This window comes from Antechinus flavipes, chromosome 6 (genome assembly GCF_016432865.1).
Source record: "Antechinus flavipes isolate AdamAnt ecotype Samford, QLD, Australia chromosome 6, AdamAnt_v2, whole genome shotgun sequence".
NCBI lineage: Eukaryota > Metazoa > Chordata > Mammalia > Dasyuromorphia > Dasyuridae > Antechinus > Antechinus flavipes.
The window spans coordinates 77,438,251-77,454,292 of NC_067403.1; the positions used below are offsets into that span (position 1 = coordinate 77,438,251).

Here is a 16,042-nt window from a genome sequence, read left to right on the forward strand (position 1 = left end):
TTATGTTTGAATTCATAAGAGTCAAATCAGCAATCAAATAGAAAGTACCACAGCCCTCTGTGTCTAGACTCATGAGTCTAATGAAGGAGGCCCTAATAAGCTTTAAAGAAACAGTGTTCAGTTCGATCAGTCTTTCACAATACTCTCTACGTTTAATCTACATAATACTAAAATAATTCCAAAAAGGAAATGTCAAAATACTCAAGAGCACTGGTTTATCACTATATATGAGAACCCATTAAATGAAATTCTAATATAATGCAGTCAGTGAAACCACAAACAAATTTAGCATACCTTACTTGAAGATTTTAATTACAGAATTTTGACATTCTCTTCAGGAGAAACTATACATCAGAGTAATTTCTAATGTTCATTCCACAAATGAAATCCAGAAAAAAACCAAGGTGTTTTGGGATTCTGTGCCATAATATATACAAGTTAACTATCCACAATACTGCACAGGCAATACAAATGTTATAAAGCAGAAGAGGCTTTCTCTGAGGTAGTGGAAAGCAATATCAAAAAGCTCTTTTTTCATTTTTTTGTCTTCTTTAGTCCTCAACAGAATCCTCTCAACTTATACTACAAACATTAACTTTGCGAAATCCAATCAATTAAGTAGTCAATTAGCAGTCACTAATATAGCAGATACTCTGCTAAATTTGGCAACATAACTACAAACAAGAGACAATTCCTCTTTTTTTTAAGAAGCTCATAACCTACTCAGTGTTTAGGTGGGGTGGGTGGGCAATAAGTAATCCAGATTTTTCAAAAATATGTATATATTTTTCATATATATAAACACATGCATATTTATTTATTTTGTATAAGAAAATATACTTCAATATATGAATTACTCAAATCTCCACTATTTTAAGTCTACAATGTACTCTAAACAAATAAAAACATACAAAAAAGCATGTCAAGACATATTTATTAATTAACTATAAAAATATTATTTCTAAGTCTGGATTTGCCTTTTAAACAAGGTAAAACTTGGCTTACCTGAAAATAAATAATACATAGTATTGCAAAATATCTAGAACATATTAAACAAAGATTTGTTGATTAATGAAAAGGAATCCAGGTAACATAATAATAATTTGCCTTCCATTGTGTCCAATAATTTTTACCAGTTTATTTTCATACATTGTACATTTAAATATCTAAACCTTAAAGTATAGAAAAATACAACAGGGAGAGTTTTAACATTTGACCTACCTTAAAACTAAAAGAAACAACTGTATTTATTAAGTACCTACAATGTAGTGGTAAAGAAGGATAAAATTATGCCCAAGATGTTGAAATCAGTAGTCTTAAATGATTAAATACAAAACATCAATTGGCCCATTTTCAAGAATTATTTTTTAAAGTGTTGAACTATTCCTATCTTTCTTAAAAGATATTCTACAACAATTACTCAAAAAAGTTCTTCTAATGATGTTTTTTAAAACTCAAGAGATTTTAAATATGATTTAATTTTCTTATTACACTTATCTAGAAAGTCATTCACTTACAAGCATAACTTACTTAATATATAAGATTTTTTTCTTAAAAACTTTTTACTAAAAAATAAACATGTAGGTAAAAGTGTTCTTAAGCTGTTTTACATAAATTATTCATCAATGTTAAATTTAATTGAAAAAGGCAGATTTTCAAAGAAATAACTATCTTTCCCTCTGCCCAATTTCCCCTTTTTAAAATTTATTTTAGATTTATCATGGATCACAAATGAAACATTAGACTGTGCCTTACTTGGATTTGAATATAACCCAAAACACATGTTCACATATAGGTCAGCCAGAACATCAGTATCCAAAACTTAGAGTCATCTCTTTACCTTGGTGCTGAATTTCCCCAGGCTCCATGCTTATCCGTCAGTATATTGATAATTTTCTGGATTAGTTGAGTTGCTGTCACATGGTCCCGATACTTTGCTGCTCTTATTAAGTGATCACACATCTTCTCCTCTTCTCGCTTATCAGCAGAATACTGAGCACACAATGACTTCAAAGAGGAAAAATATTGATAATTTTTTAAAATACCAGAAAAAGTTATAAATTCATAGAATGAAATTAAAATAGTAGTCAACTTATATAAATAATAATAACAAATAATGAAATATATAAATGTTATTATGTAAGGTTTGAAAAGCACTTCAAAAGTATGATCTCATTCAAATCTTACAAAAGCTTTTGTAGCCAAGGTGCTCTTATTATGCCCATTTTATGGTTGAGGCCCAAACTTAATGCCTTGCCCATTAATGTACAGTTGCAAGATGTCTCTAATACATTTCCACTGAAAGGTTTTCTTGACTTTGAGTATTCCACTCTTTTCACTATGCTATGCAGCCACACAAATGATATATTTTTTTTTTTGGGGGGGGGGAGAATGAAAAACTGATATGAATGTTTAAAATCAATGTTTGGTAGGTAAATAAGGTAAAAAACAATTGACCTTATTCCACACACCTTCAAGAAGTAAAGGACTAATTCTAGCGTTAGTACAGAAAATCCATAACCCTTGCTCAAGTGAAGATTGTTGAAAGCATACTCAGGGAAGAACTTTCACCAGCAATAAACTTCCACTACATTGGCATCTTTCTCATTATTCCTAAATAAGAGTTTTTAACCCTTTTAGAGACACAACTTACGAACTGCATCAATATTTAAGAATTTAAAAGGTAAAACATCATACATACATACACACATAAAGTGTGAAGGGTCTATACAAATTATAAGTTAACTGAAGAATAGTACAGCACTTAAAAAACTAAATAAATGTGATATATTTAGAGAAGGGAGAAAATGTTATCTTAGGATTTTATTAAAAATGGAAAACATCGCAATAATTATTACAGTCTAACAATAAGTCAACAGACATGTGAATTTTTCGGACACTCACAAATTGATCAAAGGGCCAGGATGCTTCACAGAATTTGTTTTGAATTCTTATCCTGAAACTAAGAAGGTGTTTAAAAGTATGAAATGAAGATTATATGTTGTTATCCACATGAAATTAAAATTTTAGTATTATATGTACGTGTGTATATGTATATAATAAAATTTAAATATTAGTATTACCTCCTTACACTATCAATGTCTAAACTGATATCTATACACTAGAAGTTACAGGGATAATAATTTCCAGTTCATAATAGGGAGTACCCTCATACATCTTTAAAGAAATTACTGAACTACTGGAGGTCTTTTCAAAAAATATATTATTTCTATCCTGTTCAGTAACATTAGAACATTTTCTTAACTTCCTCTAAGAACACTTGATAAAGATTTGATAAGATGTAAGTTTATAGTTTGCTTAAAAAGGAATAATTTAAAAAACAACTGTCCAGAGTAAGCTAAGTAGTAAAATGGTTTAAAGTGCTCTTTAATGGATCCTCCTTTACAATTTGAGCAGCAACTTTTCATATCTGACATAAAATCCATAGATATAAATCACATTAGAGGGCTATTCTTTCTCGATTATCAATCTCTGTCTCTTTGTGCAACATTAAAGTCACATTTGACCTTAAAAGATGATAAAATGGAAACCAAACTAGAATGTTTTATAAAAGATATAATGGACTTGTAACTCCTAAAAAAATCTTTATTATATAATTTTGAACAAATTCTTTATGAATCCACCATAAAATTCCATATATAAATATGATAACTAAAGTCATTAAAAAAAACTGTTAATAGTTATCTGATTAGCAACTTCAGACTTAAAATAATTTCAAGTATATATGTACTTGTACTTATTTGCAGTGGCTGTTGGAAGGGCTTGAATTTGTGAGGGAGAGGGGGTAGAGAAAAGGAGCACAAGGGAGAAAAAAGATAATGTCTAAAACATGTTTGCCAACATAATAATCAAATTTTTGTGATTTAAAAAAAATTAATATTGAGATTTCTAACACTTTACCATTAGCTTTCACCTTACTAGTCTAACCTGCACATAGCCTGAGTATAAGATTATCATAATTAAAATAGATCAAAGCATTTTAGGGAATGATATCTAATGTAGACCTTCGTGAAAATGAACCACAGTTAATACTATTAAAAATTTCAAAGCATGATCTCTCATAAATGAAAAAGTTAAAATGAGCAAACTATCTAGCTCTAAAAAAATTATTTAAGATTTTACCCAATTATAATTCGTTATTTATTTACTATTTGTATTTGAAACCTTTCTTTTTTCATGTTCTGGAAGTCACAGCTCTACCTAGTCCTATCCTCTAAGTAAGAATGCTTTTCAAATCTGAACTGAAATATCAAATGGCAAAATTTTTCAAAATGTTTCAATGAAAAGAATTCTGAAGTACAGAGACTAGATTTTCTGCTCATAGTTCAGGTTAAAGGGTAAATAGCTAATGTTGCTTACCACAATTTTTCTCATTATATCCTTACAACAATCCTGTATGGTAGATTCTATTATTTCCATTTTGTTAGATGAAAACCTCTGACTAAGTAAGAGAGGTTGTTAAGAGCCAAGGACACACAAGTAGTATTAAAAGTAGGATTTGAATTCAGGTTTCCTGACATACAAACCCCTCATTCTATCTACCTAGATGCCACACAAAAAAATAGGTTTCTGATTCCTGCATATTCCCTACTATTAAGTTAAGAGTAAACAGAATAACTTTGGTGGTGCTTGAAGCTTAAAATTTTTTTTTCTTGGAGTTCATATTTGCAAAACAGGATTTTAATATTAACTTTCACTCTTGAGAACTATATTCAATATGCTGAGAGGAAAAAAAAAACATTTTAACAAAGAGAACAATTACACTAAATAAGTCAGAATATTTTGCATTTTAAAAAATAAAAATTATTTTAATTTCTGCATTATAATGAAATTCAAGTTAATTAAGAGTCCATCTTTGTGGTCAAAACAATCAACATATTCCTATCAAAAACAGAATGTCTGTAAAACTGGATATTGCTTCCCTTTTCACTCACTGCCATCCATTCTCACCAGAATGTGGTATTAAAAAGCTACCAGAAACATTCCAAGAAATTCATGTTGTATTATTAAATAACCACTCAAGAAATATCTAAATACTATTCACAACTTGGGGGAGAGGGGAATCATAGAAACAGAGGAGACAATAGGCATCTCCAAGAAAAAACTACATGAAAATTAATTTAATTCTGAATAAAATGAATCTATTCCGATTTTAAATGATGGCTCAGTGGATAACATTCTGGGCCTGGTATGTGGAAGCACTTAGTTCAAATGAGGCATCACAGATTCACTACCTGTGTGACTCTAGGCAAGTTACTTAATTCTGCCTCAGTTTCCTCAACTGCAAAATAAGAATAACAATACCATCTATCTCTCAAGGTAGTTGTAAGGATCAAATGAGATATTATCTGAAAAACAGTTATCATAATGTCTGACAAATAGGCACTACTTCCTCCCTTCCCTTCTCTTCCAGGATTCTTCCTCTCCTTCTTCCATTCTTCCCCATCTCCTCTTTCTTTGTCTCTTTATGTTAAAGGAATAAAAGAATGTTAAGAGCTACAAAATATTTTGAAGATCACGTAGTCCACCCTACTTCATTTTACAGATAACAAAACTCAGAAAAAAATTGCCCATGATCCCGTGGGCTAGTTTGTTATGAATGATTTGGGACTTGAACTCATTTTCTTAATTCAGTGCCTTTTCCATTCTTCTCTACTATCCTGGATTCTAATCCTTTCTGCCATAAAGTAAATCATTCTTTCTGTTAAACCAGTATCATATGTGCTTCATAATAAGAATAGCTGACATTTATATAGGTCTCTCAGGCATGTCAAACTCTGCATTTTTCAACTATCATAAGAAAGAAATACTATGAAGTATTACATTCTCATTTTACAAGGGAAGATTCAGAGGACAAAAGATGGTAAATAAATTGGTTTATGTTCACACATCTACTAATTCAGTGAGAACCGGTTTTGAATGCAGCATTCTTCTTCCTCTCTCCAAATCCAGGACTTTGTGTTCCACACTCCCTCCATACAAGATATAACTACTCAAGGATATTTAGCTAGATTTAAAGCAAAATGTTAAACAGTCCTTAGCAGTCTGCCAACCATGGTGCACCATTAAGAATGCTGTTCTTTAAGATTGCTGCTGATAATCAAGATGGGCAAGGAGGAAAGGTCATAGGTGCAAAGCTACAAGAGCCCTGAGAGGTCATCAGGTCGAAGCACGAAAGAAATCAGTTAATTGCCCAAATTTATACAGATAGCAATTAAAAAAAAAAAAATAGCAATGCTTACACAGGAACACAACACATAGATCTAAAAACCCAAGCCCATTCTCCAGTATTCCAACCTGTAATTATGATGTAGCTGGAGAGTTTTTGTGAGATCAAAGATAGTCAACCACTATAAAGAGACTACCCACAAATGCTGTAGTTTCTAACAAAAATAATTTATGGTAACCAAGAATGAGTTATGTGATTATAAACAAGTCTCTAACTCAGCATTTTAACTATTGCTCTATTCTTTTAGTAGAATTCATGAATTATAAAACAAAATTTAATCAATATTTTAATTAGGAAATGGAAGGGACGATCAAATCATGAAATAAAATGTAAGTGGAGGATGCTTAACAAAGGCTCAATTTGCAAACCTAGTTTTATATGAAATTATATCAATTATGTTGAAAATACTGATGTATCTTTAAGAAATATAGACATGCACATCATTATCAGTCATTGGCTATGTGCAGAGAACATAAAAGATCAACCAACCAAAAAAAAAAAAAATCGACAATTTCTAAGAATTTTTCCATATAATAATAATTTTATACAGATGAATTGAGTTCAATACAAATAAGCAAATTGGCCAAAATGAATTCCTTTAGAAAGTTTTTGACATTCTATTTTTGCGTATTTGTATGTATATCTATCTATTTATTTATATGTATCCTTTTCTTTTCTCCTCCCAGAGAACTATCCTATATAACATATCCTACATAACACCCCACACAATAAATAGAATATGTTTAAAGCCAAAAAAGATGGGGGGAGGAGGGGAGGGAGAGAATCATAAGAAGTGACAAAAACATAGAGTATGAAAATATATGCAAAGCACAAAACTTATGATCCTCCCACTTCTGCAAAAGGATGGCATTGAAGTGTTTCCTCATATAGCTTCTTCTGAGCCACACTTAATTCATTATAATTTTGCAGCATTCAATTTTGATTTCTTTTAATGGTTATTTTTTATATTGTTGTAGTCATTATCTAAATTGTTCCCTTGGGCTCTGCTTATTTTATTCTGGATCAATTCCATGTAGATATGTCCATGATTCTTTTTAATCATAAAATTCATCATTTTTTATAATGCAATAATATTCTATTGTATTCATGTACTACAATTTGCTTAACCATTCCTAGATTAACAAACATCTATTTTGTTTCCAATCATTTGCTATCACAAAAAGTGCTACAATGAAGATATTGTTGTATACAGAAACTTTTTTATAATTAGTGGCCTTCCCATAATATGAAGCTGATAGTGAAATTCCCAAGTCAAAAGAAATGGGCATTTTAGTGATTTTATTTACTTAATTCTGAAATGCTTTATAAAATGGTTGTGTTGGTTCATAGTTCTACTAATGATGTACTAGTTTGTCTATCTTGCTACAAACCCCTCAACTTTGAATACTTTCATCTTTCATTATTTTTGCCAATTTACAGATTAGGAGGTAAAAACTCAAAAGTATTTTCATTTGTATTTTCCTTATTTGGTGATTTTGGAACATTCATGTGGTTCTTAACAGTATTTTTTCTTTCGAGAACAATTTGTTTATATCCTTTAATCACTTATCTAACAGGAATGGCTTTGGAAATTAATTCACTCACTTAAGATGGATTACAAAGCTGCCAGCAAGAAATATACCTAGATTAAAAGCATTTGGTTAAAACATTAAGTTTACATATGAAAAAAAAAAGTATTTAAAAATCACAATGCCCTCAAAATAAAACTAGTTAATTCATTAGGATACTAGTACAAATATATTAATTAAATACAAAAGGGTTAATGATAAAATGTTAAATGAATTGCTGTATTACTTCAATTAGGTGGTTTCTATTCCAGGTGAATATGAGGAAAGAGAGGAAATAACATTAAAAATTTAGATGGTTCACAGAGTACAAATCTGAGAGACTACTTTTATAGCAATTAAACTGATCGATAAAAATGATTGTCCTCTTGTACAATTTCAAGATAAAACAATTGTTTTATCCAGTAGAAAACATGTAAACTATTCAAAATAAAAGTTAGACATTAATTTTTTTTAAATTAACAATACATTTCCATCTGACTCATTTTAGCTAGATTTATATAGGAAATAGGTTTATTAGGAAAATACACTTTAAAATATACTGATATTGCATCAAGACAATTCAGAATAAGATGTTCAACTGATTGAGAAAGTATTTTTAAGAAGACTAAAATGCATGATAAGTAAAGGATTCCTTTAATGATAATCACACCAAGATTTTCGAAGAACTTTCTGTTTTAAGTAGTCCAATCGAAAAGCTACAATATAGAACAGTTCTTATTGATTATACAGAAATCCAATTATTGAACAAGAAATCGACATTTAGGTCACAAAGTTGTAGGAAACTGGTAGTTCAAAAAGATGGGGGAAAGATGAAGCAATTGAGACAATATATTAACGGGGAAAGAAGTTTTAAGACCTCACAGCACAAAGCATTTCTATACCTAAAATCAGGCACATAAGTTATCAGGCAGAGCAATAGGTTGGTGACACTTATATGTTCCTGTAAGTTGTATTTAATACTATGTGGATCACTACAAGGATGAACAATGTTGAATTAGGCTTGAAGAATATTCTGATAATTTTTTCTGGAAAATGCACATATTTAAGATTATTAATAACAAATCCTTTATCATAAAGCATCTAAGTTGTCGGTATTCATAGAGTCCCAGTTGACTGTGTTTGGTGGTTGCAGGGAAGACCTAATGTCACCACTAAATGTATAGCATGTATGTAAGAAAGAGGATAATTACAATCACAAGCAAAACCAAAAAATGAGAATCAACTAAACTGAGAAGAGGCAAGTTTATAACCATCCACAAATATATGTGATCTGCCCTATCCCCAGGCCTGAGATGAACTAAATGAGATGAACTAGGGAAATAGACAAATACATTATCCCATGAGAAAAACAGAAACATGCAGATTACAGCGGGAAAGAAGAAAGAACTGCCTAAAATCATGGCTGTCCCCAAGTAGGGTAAACTTCTTCAGTACTGGTCTCTGGATTTCTGAAAGTGCGAGTTGGACTGCCTTTTGTTGGAAGGGCAGGCAGTCCCTGCTTGTCTCAGAGATCTCTAAATTATGGACCCTTTACTCTGACCTTCAGTTTTCATAAGAAGTTGAATTCTAGGGCCCCTACACTCTAAATGCTGAGTTTTTACTTTATGCATTTCCTGGCCACACCCCAGCCATGATGCTATGCTCACACCTTCTATTTCCTCCTTTTCATTCTCTAATTTCTTATATGAGGAATTTAAGCTTCCTGAGAGAAATACTGCTTTTTTTCTATTTCCAATGCTTAATACAATGCTCAGCACATACTATTTAAATAAATAATAAATGCTTCTCCATTTATTAATTTAATTAGATGGACAAATCAATGTATGGTGGAGAATCAGTTGTTAGTCTATTAAACACTTACCCATACCAGAGACTATGCTAAGCATCAGAAATGCAAAGAAAGACAAAATCATTGAGAGCTCAAATTCTAATGAGAGAAATAATATTCAAGTAACTGCATACAATGTAAGTGAGAAGTAAACTTAGAGGAAAGGCACCAACAAGAGAAAGGACCAACAAAGACTTCCTAGAATAAGTTGGATTTCAGCTGAGCCTTGAAGGAAATCAGCAGGCAAAGGTGAGCAAGAAAAGCCAGGAAACTAAAAGGCCCAAATTAGGGGATAGAGGGTCAAGAACAAGAAATACAAAGTAGTTCAGAAGCGTTGAATCATAGAATTCACGGAGGGGGTAAAAGACTATAAAGAGTAAAGGTGTCAAACTTTAAGAGACAGGGGGAGTGGTAATAAAAGAGCCACTGAAACACAATGAAAAGAGAGAGGACAAAAGTCAGTCCTAAAATTAAGATCATCTAGGTAGCTGAGTGAAAAGATGCTGGAAGAGAAACAAAAGTGATGGTTATCACAACAGTCTAGATGAAAAGTGATGAGGACCTGTATACGGGTGGTAACAGTATAAAGAAAGAAAGGGAGACATACATAAAAGATATTGTGAAAACAAAAAGGATAAGACCTGATTACAGATTGGGTGTGCAGAGAGAGAGTGGATAGTCAAGGAAGTCAATGAAGCTGTGAGGATGAAAATACTTATAACAGACACAGAAGAACTGAGAAGAAAGGAGAACTTGAACTTGTGGGGGGGGGGGGGAGAGAAGACATGAATTCTTTTTCAGACATATTGAGTCTGAGATGCCAAAGCGAAGTCCAGTTTGAAAATTCTTAAGACAGTTAGTCATTAGGAATGAGACCTAAAGAGAGAGGTAAGAACAAGATATATGGAAACAAAGTCAATGGACTCCAGAAACATCAGTACAAAATCCATATAACTTATAACCTATTTATTCAATTCCAACCTATGCAGTTCTTGCCATGTCTTTTTATACCTCCTTACAGAGGATCTGTAAAACTTGATGGATTCTCTAGTTCTTTTGGCTTTTGTAATTATCAATTTAGAAATGGCCATCCATCCTTCTGGGAATCAACTGACAAGATCATCCAGTGACAATATAGCATAGAAGAGAAAGCCTAAGACAAGATAATCAGGGGACTAATGATTAGTGAGGAGTGACCTGGATAAAGTTTCAACAAAGAAGACAGAAGGGACAGCTAGGAGAAGAAGCAAAGGAGAGTAGTGTTATAGAAAGCTAGAGAGAAGAGGGGTGGGCGATCAACAGAGGGAAGAGCTGCACGTAGGTCAAGAAGAATAAAGATCCAGAAAAAAGAATTAAATTTGGCAGTCAAGAAACCAATGGTAACTTCAATGAGAATGAAAAGATGAAGTAAGTCTTGTTAAGAAGAGGAAAACTAGTATATTTATAGGCAATAGGGAAGAGCTGGTAAAACAGGGAGAGACTGGAAGACTGAAAGTGAGAATATAGAGAAAGCAATTGCAATAGGACCAACCACTTGCCTTGGAAAAAAGAAGAGCTACCTCTTTGTGTGAGATAACTAGGAAGGAAATATAGGGGGAAGAGGTCTTAATTCTGTTGAAATGATAAGAAAGGGAGAAGAAGCAGCAACTAACATGATTTTTTCAAAGGAGAGGTCCTCATAGGAACTGTAGGTGCCTCAAAGTGCAATGGAGAAATTCAGGTTGGCAAGATGTAGAGGGCTGAAACTCAAGTTCATGCACTGAGGTTCTGACAACTGAGCACTAATTAATTACCAATTGGACAAGACTCTATAAGCATATACTTGGAAAATGGCCCTTTCCACTATCCTGTGCTGGCTCAATAATTGGTGTATGCAGAAAATTGTAGGAGGGACTAGGGGCTGGAGTAAGACTAGCTAGGATCACTCTGGGTGGGAACCGAAGAAGGAAGGTCCTGGAGATTCTGCTTCCATCTGTGGTGAGCTTTTTCTTCTCAAAAAGCAGCCAGGTGATAAAAGTTCAGATCTTTTATTATCTCCAATAGCCCGGTTAGCTTAGAGGCCTATTTTCTTCTCAAAGCGCAACCATGTGATAAAAGTTCAGATCTTTTATTATCTCCAATATAGCCCGGTTAGCTTAGAGGCCTATCTCTCTGCTTGGTTCCAAGAGCTTTTGCCGCTTTGTCCTTTGCTTCTGCCTCTGCTTTCTTCAGCCTCCAGAGCCAGCACCAAGTTAAATCTGTCTTGCCTTAAAGAGAGGGCTTCTGGCGTAATTCTGCTGAAATCCCGACTTGTAGCTTCTTCCCTCTCTGAAGAACTCCTTCGACTGGCCCATTGGCCTATTTATGCTCCTTCCAGAGAGAGGGATTATGGGTTTTCTCCCATAGTGCTCTCTGGTCCAAAGAGCTTCAAGGGAGGTATGAACTCATTGAACTCCAATGAGTAAAGGTGTGAACACAAGCCTTGTATTAATTAGTTCTACTTAGTACCTTGTTTCAACTCTAATTAGTTGTTAGTTGGAATCAGTTAGTAAGGATTCCAACATCCATCCAATGCAATCCTACCTCTAAAGACCAAGAATAAAGACTAAGGACTTTTGTTTATGCTGACTCTGGCTGATTCTAAGATTTCCAGGGTGCTAACACAGTCATCACAGCAAAAGTAAGCTGTACCACTGATGACCTACACATGAAATTAATAGTTATATAGTAATATGAAAATAAAACAAATACATGGCCTATCTATCTGTACTGATCTTTGTTTTGTACTGATAGCGACAAAAGTTCTACTGGATAAAGCAAGCTGCACAAAACTTCTATGAGAATGTATGGAAAGATGTCGCTAAGGATTACACAGGCTGCGACTGAATAAATAATTTGGCTGTAGTTTGTATGGATTGTAAAGTGTGTAAATAATTTGCATTTTAAAATTGTGTCAATGATTTAGTTTCTAGGCACTGTAATGAATTTCAGGGATCTGGAAAGTAAGCAACTAAAACCCAAGGAATACAGTTTAACACCAACTCCCCTCAATTTATTTGGAAATTTTTTTTATGTTAGATATATAACATTCTTACACCATTTTATTTTTCATGTCATGATTCAATAGAAAAAGAATCGGTGGCAAGAGCAAATGTACATGAGATAAAATAAAATTTAGTGGAAGAGAGGCATGTTTTCTAGACCTATAGACCAAACCCATTTTTAAAATACTAGGTTCCTTTTAGTTCATATATTTTCAAATAATAAGAATTAGTAAGAACTTCAAATAGAAAAAAATGATGTAACCCTAAAATGAATCAAAACCTTAAATTAATACTGCAGCTTAAAAAAAAAACCTCTGATTTTCAATTAACTCAAATATTGTCCCTGACTTCTTGTTTGCATCATTATATATACATATTTACATAAAATTATCATCAGGTGAAAATAGGAAGCTGTTCTTCCTTTTATGATAAATCTATTTTAAAAATATAATTTTAGTAAATAAAGAAGTTATAAAACTTTCCATTTAAGATACTTCTAAACTTGATTCTTGACCTCAGATTTAAAGTCTTTTCTTAAGGGGGAAAATGCAGCCTAAAGCAATTTTACCAATACTCTTAAAGAGGATTTTTTAAAATGAAAATTGTTTTTGGAAATTTTGAGTCTTAAAAACTCAGAAGCAAACAAAAATCAACCAATAAGAATGACAACTACCTTTAATTCTAAAATGATACCTCTGATATCCAGTACCTCAAAATATTAATTTTCATCAATAAGACAAAAGCCCAAGCCAATGAAATAAAGACTCCTCCTTCAGATAATAGCTACCAAGGCTAAATAGAAGGAATACTTATCAAAATATTCCTTCTATTTTTGTTTTAATGGCCTACATACAATGAATTGGTTTCTTATCTCTGCAAACCAAAGTTTCCAAGCAATTTTTTTACAATTATTTTAATAGTCATTGCAAGGTTTGAATTTTTTACCTTAGATTTTTAATGTTAAATAGTTCATTTAAGATGATTATGTTGAAGTATTTTAATAGCATTAAATATTATGCAATAAAAGTCAATTCTTATCACAGACATAAACTGAAATTTAAAATTAAAATTCCAAAATACAAGTTGTTGTTTTTATTTATTTTTTAGTTTCATTTATGTCTCTATGAAAAGGAGCAAAAAAAATTGTCTTATGGCAAACACATTCACTATAAGGAATAAAAGAAGATGTGTCATTAATGAAACTTAAAAATTCATAAATTCTTGATCTCTAGTTCATGAAATTATTTTAAAATATATTTTGATAACTATATTTCAATAATTTGTTTCTTTTGTAATTTTATATATTTTATTTTACACATAAATATAATACTATGGAAAAAGTTCTTGACAAGACTGCTAAAGAGATATTACACTAAAAAAAAGTTATGAATCATGAGAAAATTAAAAGAAATGATCACTTCAATAGGCTGATCCTTGGGATAAATTCTCAACAATTCATAAACTATGGGTCTGAATCTCATAATGATTTAAAACTATAGCATTATAAAATAACTTTTTATATCATTTATGCTACTAGAATTTAGAAAGTCATGAAAATATACACATCACTATATTTATTTAGGAAAACTGTAAAATGGATGGGTGACCAGAGATAACATCCAGTAACACTGAAATTAGGAAAAATAATTGGCTTTGCCCCCTGAAAAACTAATTGTTGTAATAGATTAATTCAGTAAAATAAAGAAATCACCAACAAAATTTACAAAAGAAGTCTCTCTCTTATTTGAAAATGTATCATAGATTTTGTTGTTTTTTAAAACAAGAAAAAAAAAGGATAAAGATATTCATGACCATAGGTTTAATAAGCAGTGAGGAGATATGATTATTCAAAAGAATTTATAATACAGTATCTTACTATGTGTATAATTCTTTGGGCATATCTTGTCTTTTAACTTCTCAAAAAAGTGCATATTTTAAAGTAAAAATTGGTAGACTTATGCAGAAAATAAAACATGTCCAAGTAATATTCATTTACCACATATATTTGTAAAACAAAGCATTTCTGATAAACATCTCCAAAGGCAGGTAATCTGGTCTCAAATCTTGTCATCCTGGTAGTACCTCAAAGAATTATGGAAAGCTACAGGACAAGATTTAAGAAGATCATCTCTGCAATCTTAGATCCAAGATCTGCCATTCAATACAATTTTGACTTTAATACCTTAAGATCATTTCAACATTCTAAACCAGTGGTTCTCAAAATATAGTCTCGAGCAGGGGTCCTCAAACTATGAACCCGTGGGCCAGATGCAGCAGCTGAGGACGACTATCCCCCTCAGCCAGGACTATGGAGTTTCTTTATTTAAAGGCCCACAAAACAAAGTTTTGATTTTTTCTATAGTCCAGCCCTCCAACAGTCCGAGGGACAGTGAACTGGCCTCCTATTTTAAAAGTTTGAGGACCCCTGGTAGGGAATCCTGGGGATCTCTGAAACTCTTTTAGAAGATCTACAAATTCAAAAATAGTTTTTATTTCCAATATGGCAAATGTCTATAAATATAATCCACATAAACAAAAATGCTTTGGAGAGATCCTCAATAATTTTTAATAAGATAAAGATGCTGAAAACAAAAGTTTGAGAACCACTGTTCTAAACCACTTTCCTCAGCCATCAAATTAAAGGGTTGAAAAAGAACCGAGGAGGTTAGACTGGATTACTTCTCCCTCCAAACACTTCATGTGCAATCTGATGACTCCAACATGAGAAAGAGCAAGGCAGAATGACACAAACAGGCTGGATGGCTGAGAAAGTCTCAACTTTTTGTGTCCCAGACAAAATTTTAAGACTGTAATTTGCTTTTCTTTGTTTTTTAATTTTTTAATAACAGCTTTTCATTCTCAAAATACATGTAAAACTAGTTTTCAACATTCAGCCTGGCAAAGCCTTGTGTTCCAAATTTTTCTTCTTCCTTTCTCCCTATTCTCTTCCCCTAAACAGTAAATAATCTAATATATGTAAACATACAATTCTTCTGTACATATTTTTCACATTTATCATGCTGCACAAGAAAAATCAGATCAAAAAGGGGAAAAAATGAGAAAGAAAAAAAGAGCAAGCAAACTACAACAACAAAGGTGAAAATACTACGTTGTGATCCACATTCAGTCCCCATAGCCCTTTCTCTGGGTGCAGATGGCTCTCTTCATCACAAGTCTATTGGAGTTGACCTGAATCATTTCATTGTTAAAACAAGCCAAATTCATTAGAGTTAGTTGATCATCATATAATCTCGTTGCTGTACACAATGTTCTCTTGGTTCTACTCACTTCACTTAGCATCAGTTCATGTAAGGCTCTCCAAGCCTCTCTGTATTCATCCTGCTGGTCATTT

The 16,042-nt window shown here is 32.2% G+C and overlaps 1 protein-coding gene across 1 annotated transcript in view; it reads right to left on the reverse strand.

Annotated features, from left to right (window-relative positions):
• LRBA (LPS responsive beige-like anchor protein) overlaps window positions 1-16,042 on the reverse strand; it is a 745,582-nt gene that overhangs the window by 392,119 nt on the left and 337,421 nt on the right. Inside the window, exon 36 of the mRNA XM_051966352.1 lies at window positions 1,841-2,007. Within this exon, the coding sequence (XP_051822312.1) occupies window positions 1,841-2,007 (167 nt within the window). The remainder of the gene's footprint in view (window positions 1-1,840; window positions 2,008-16,042) is intronic.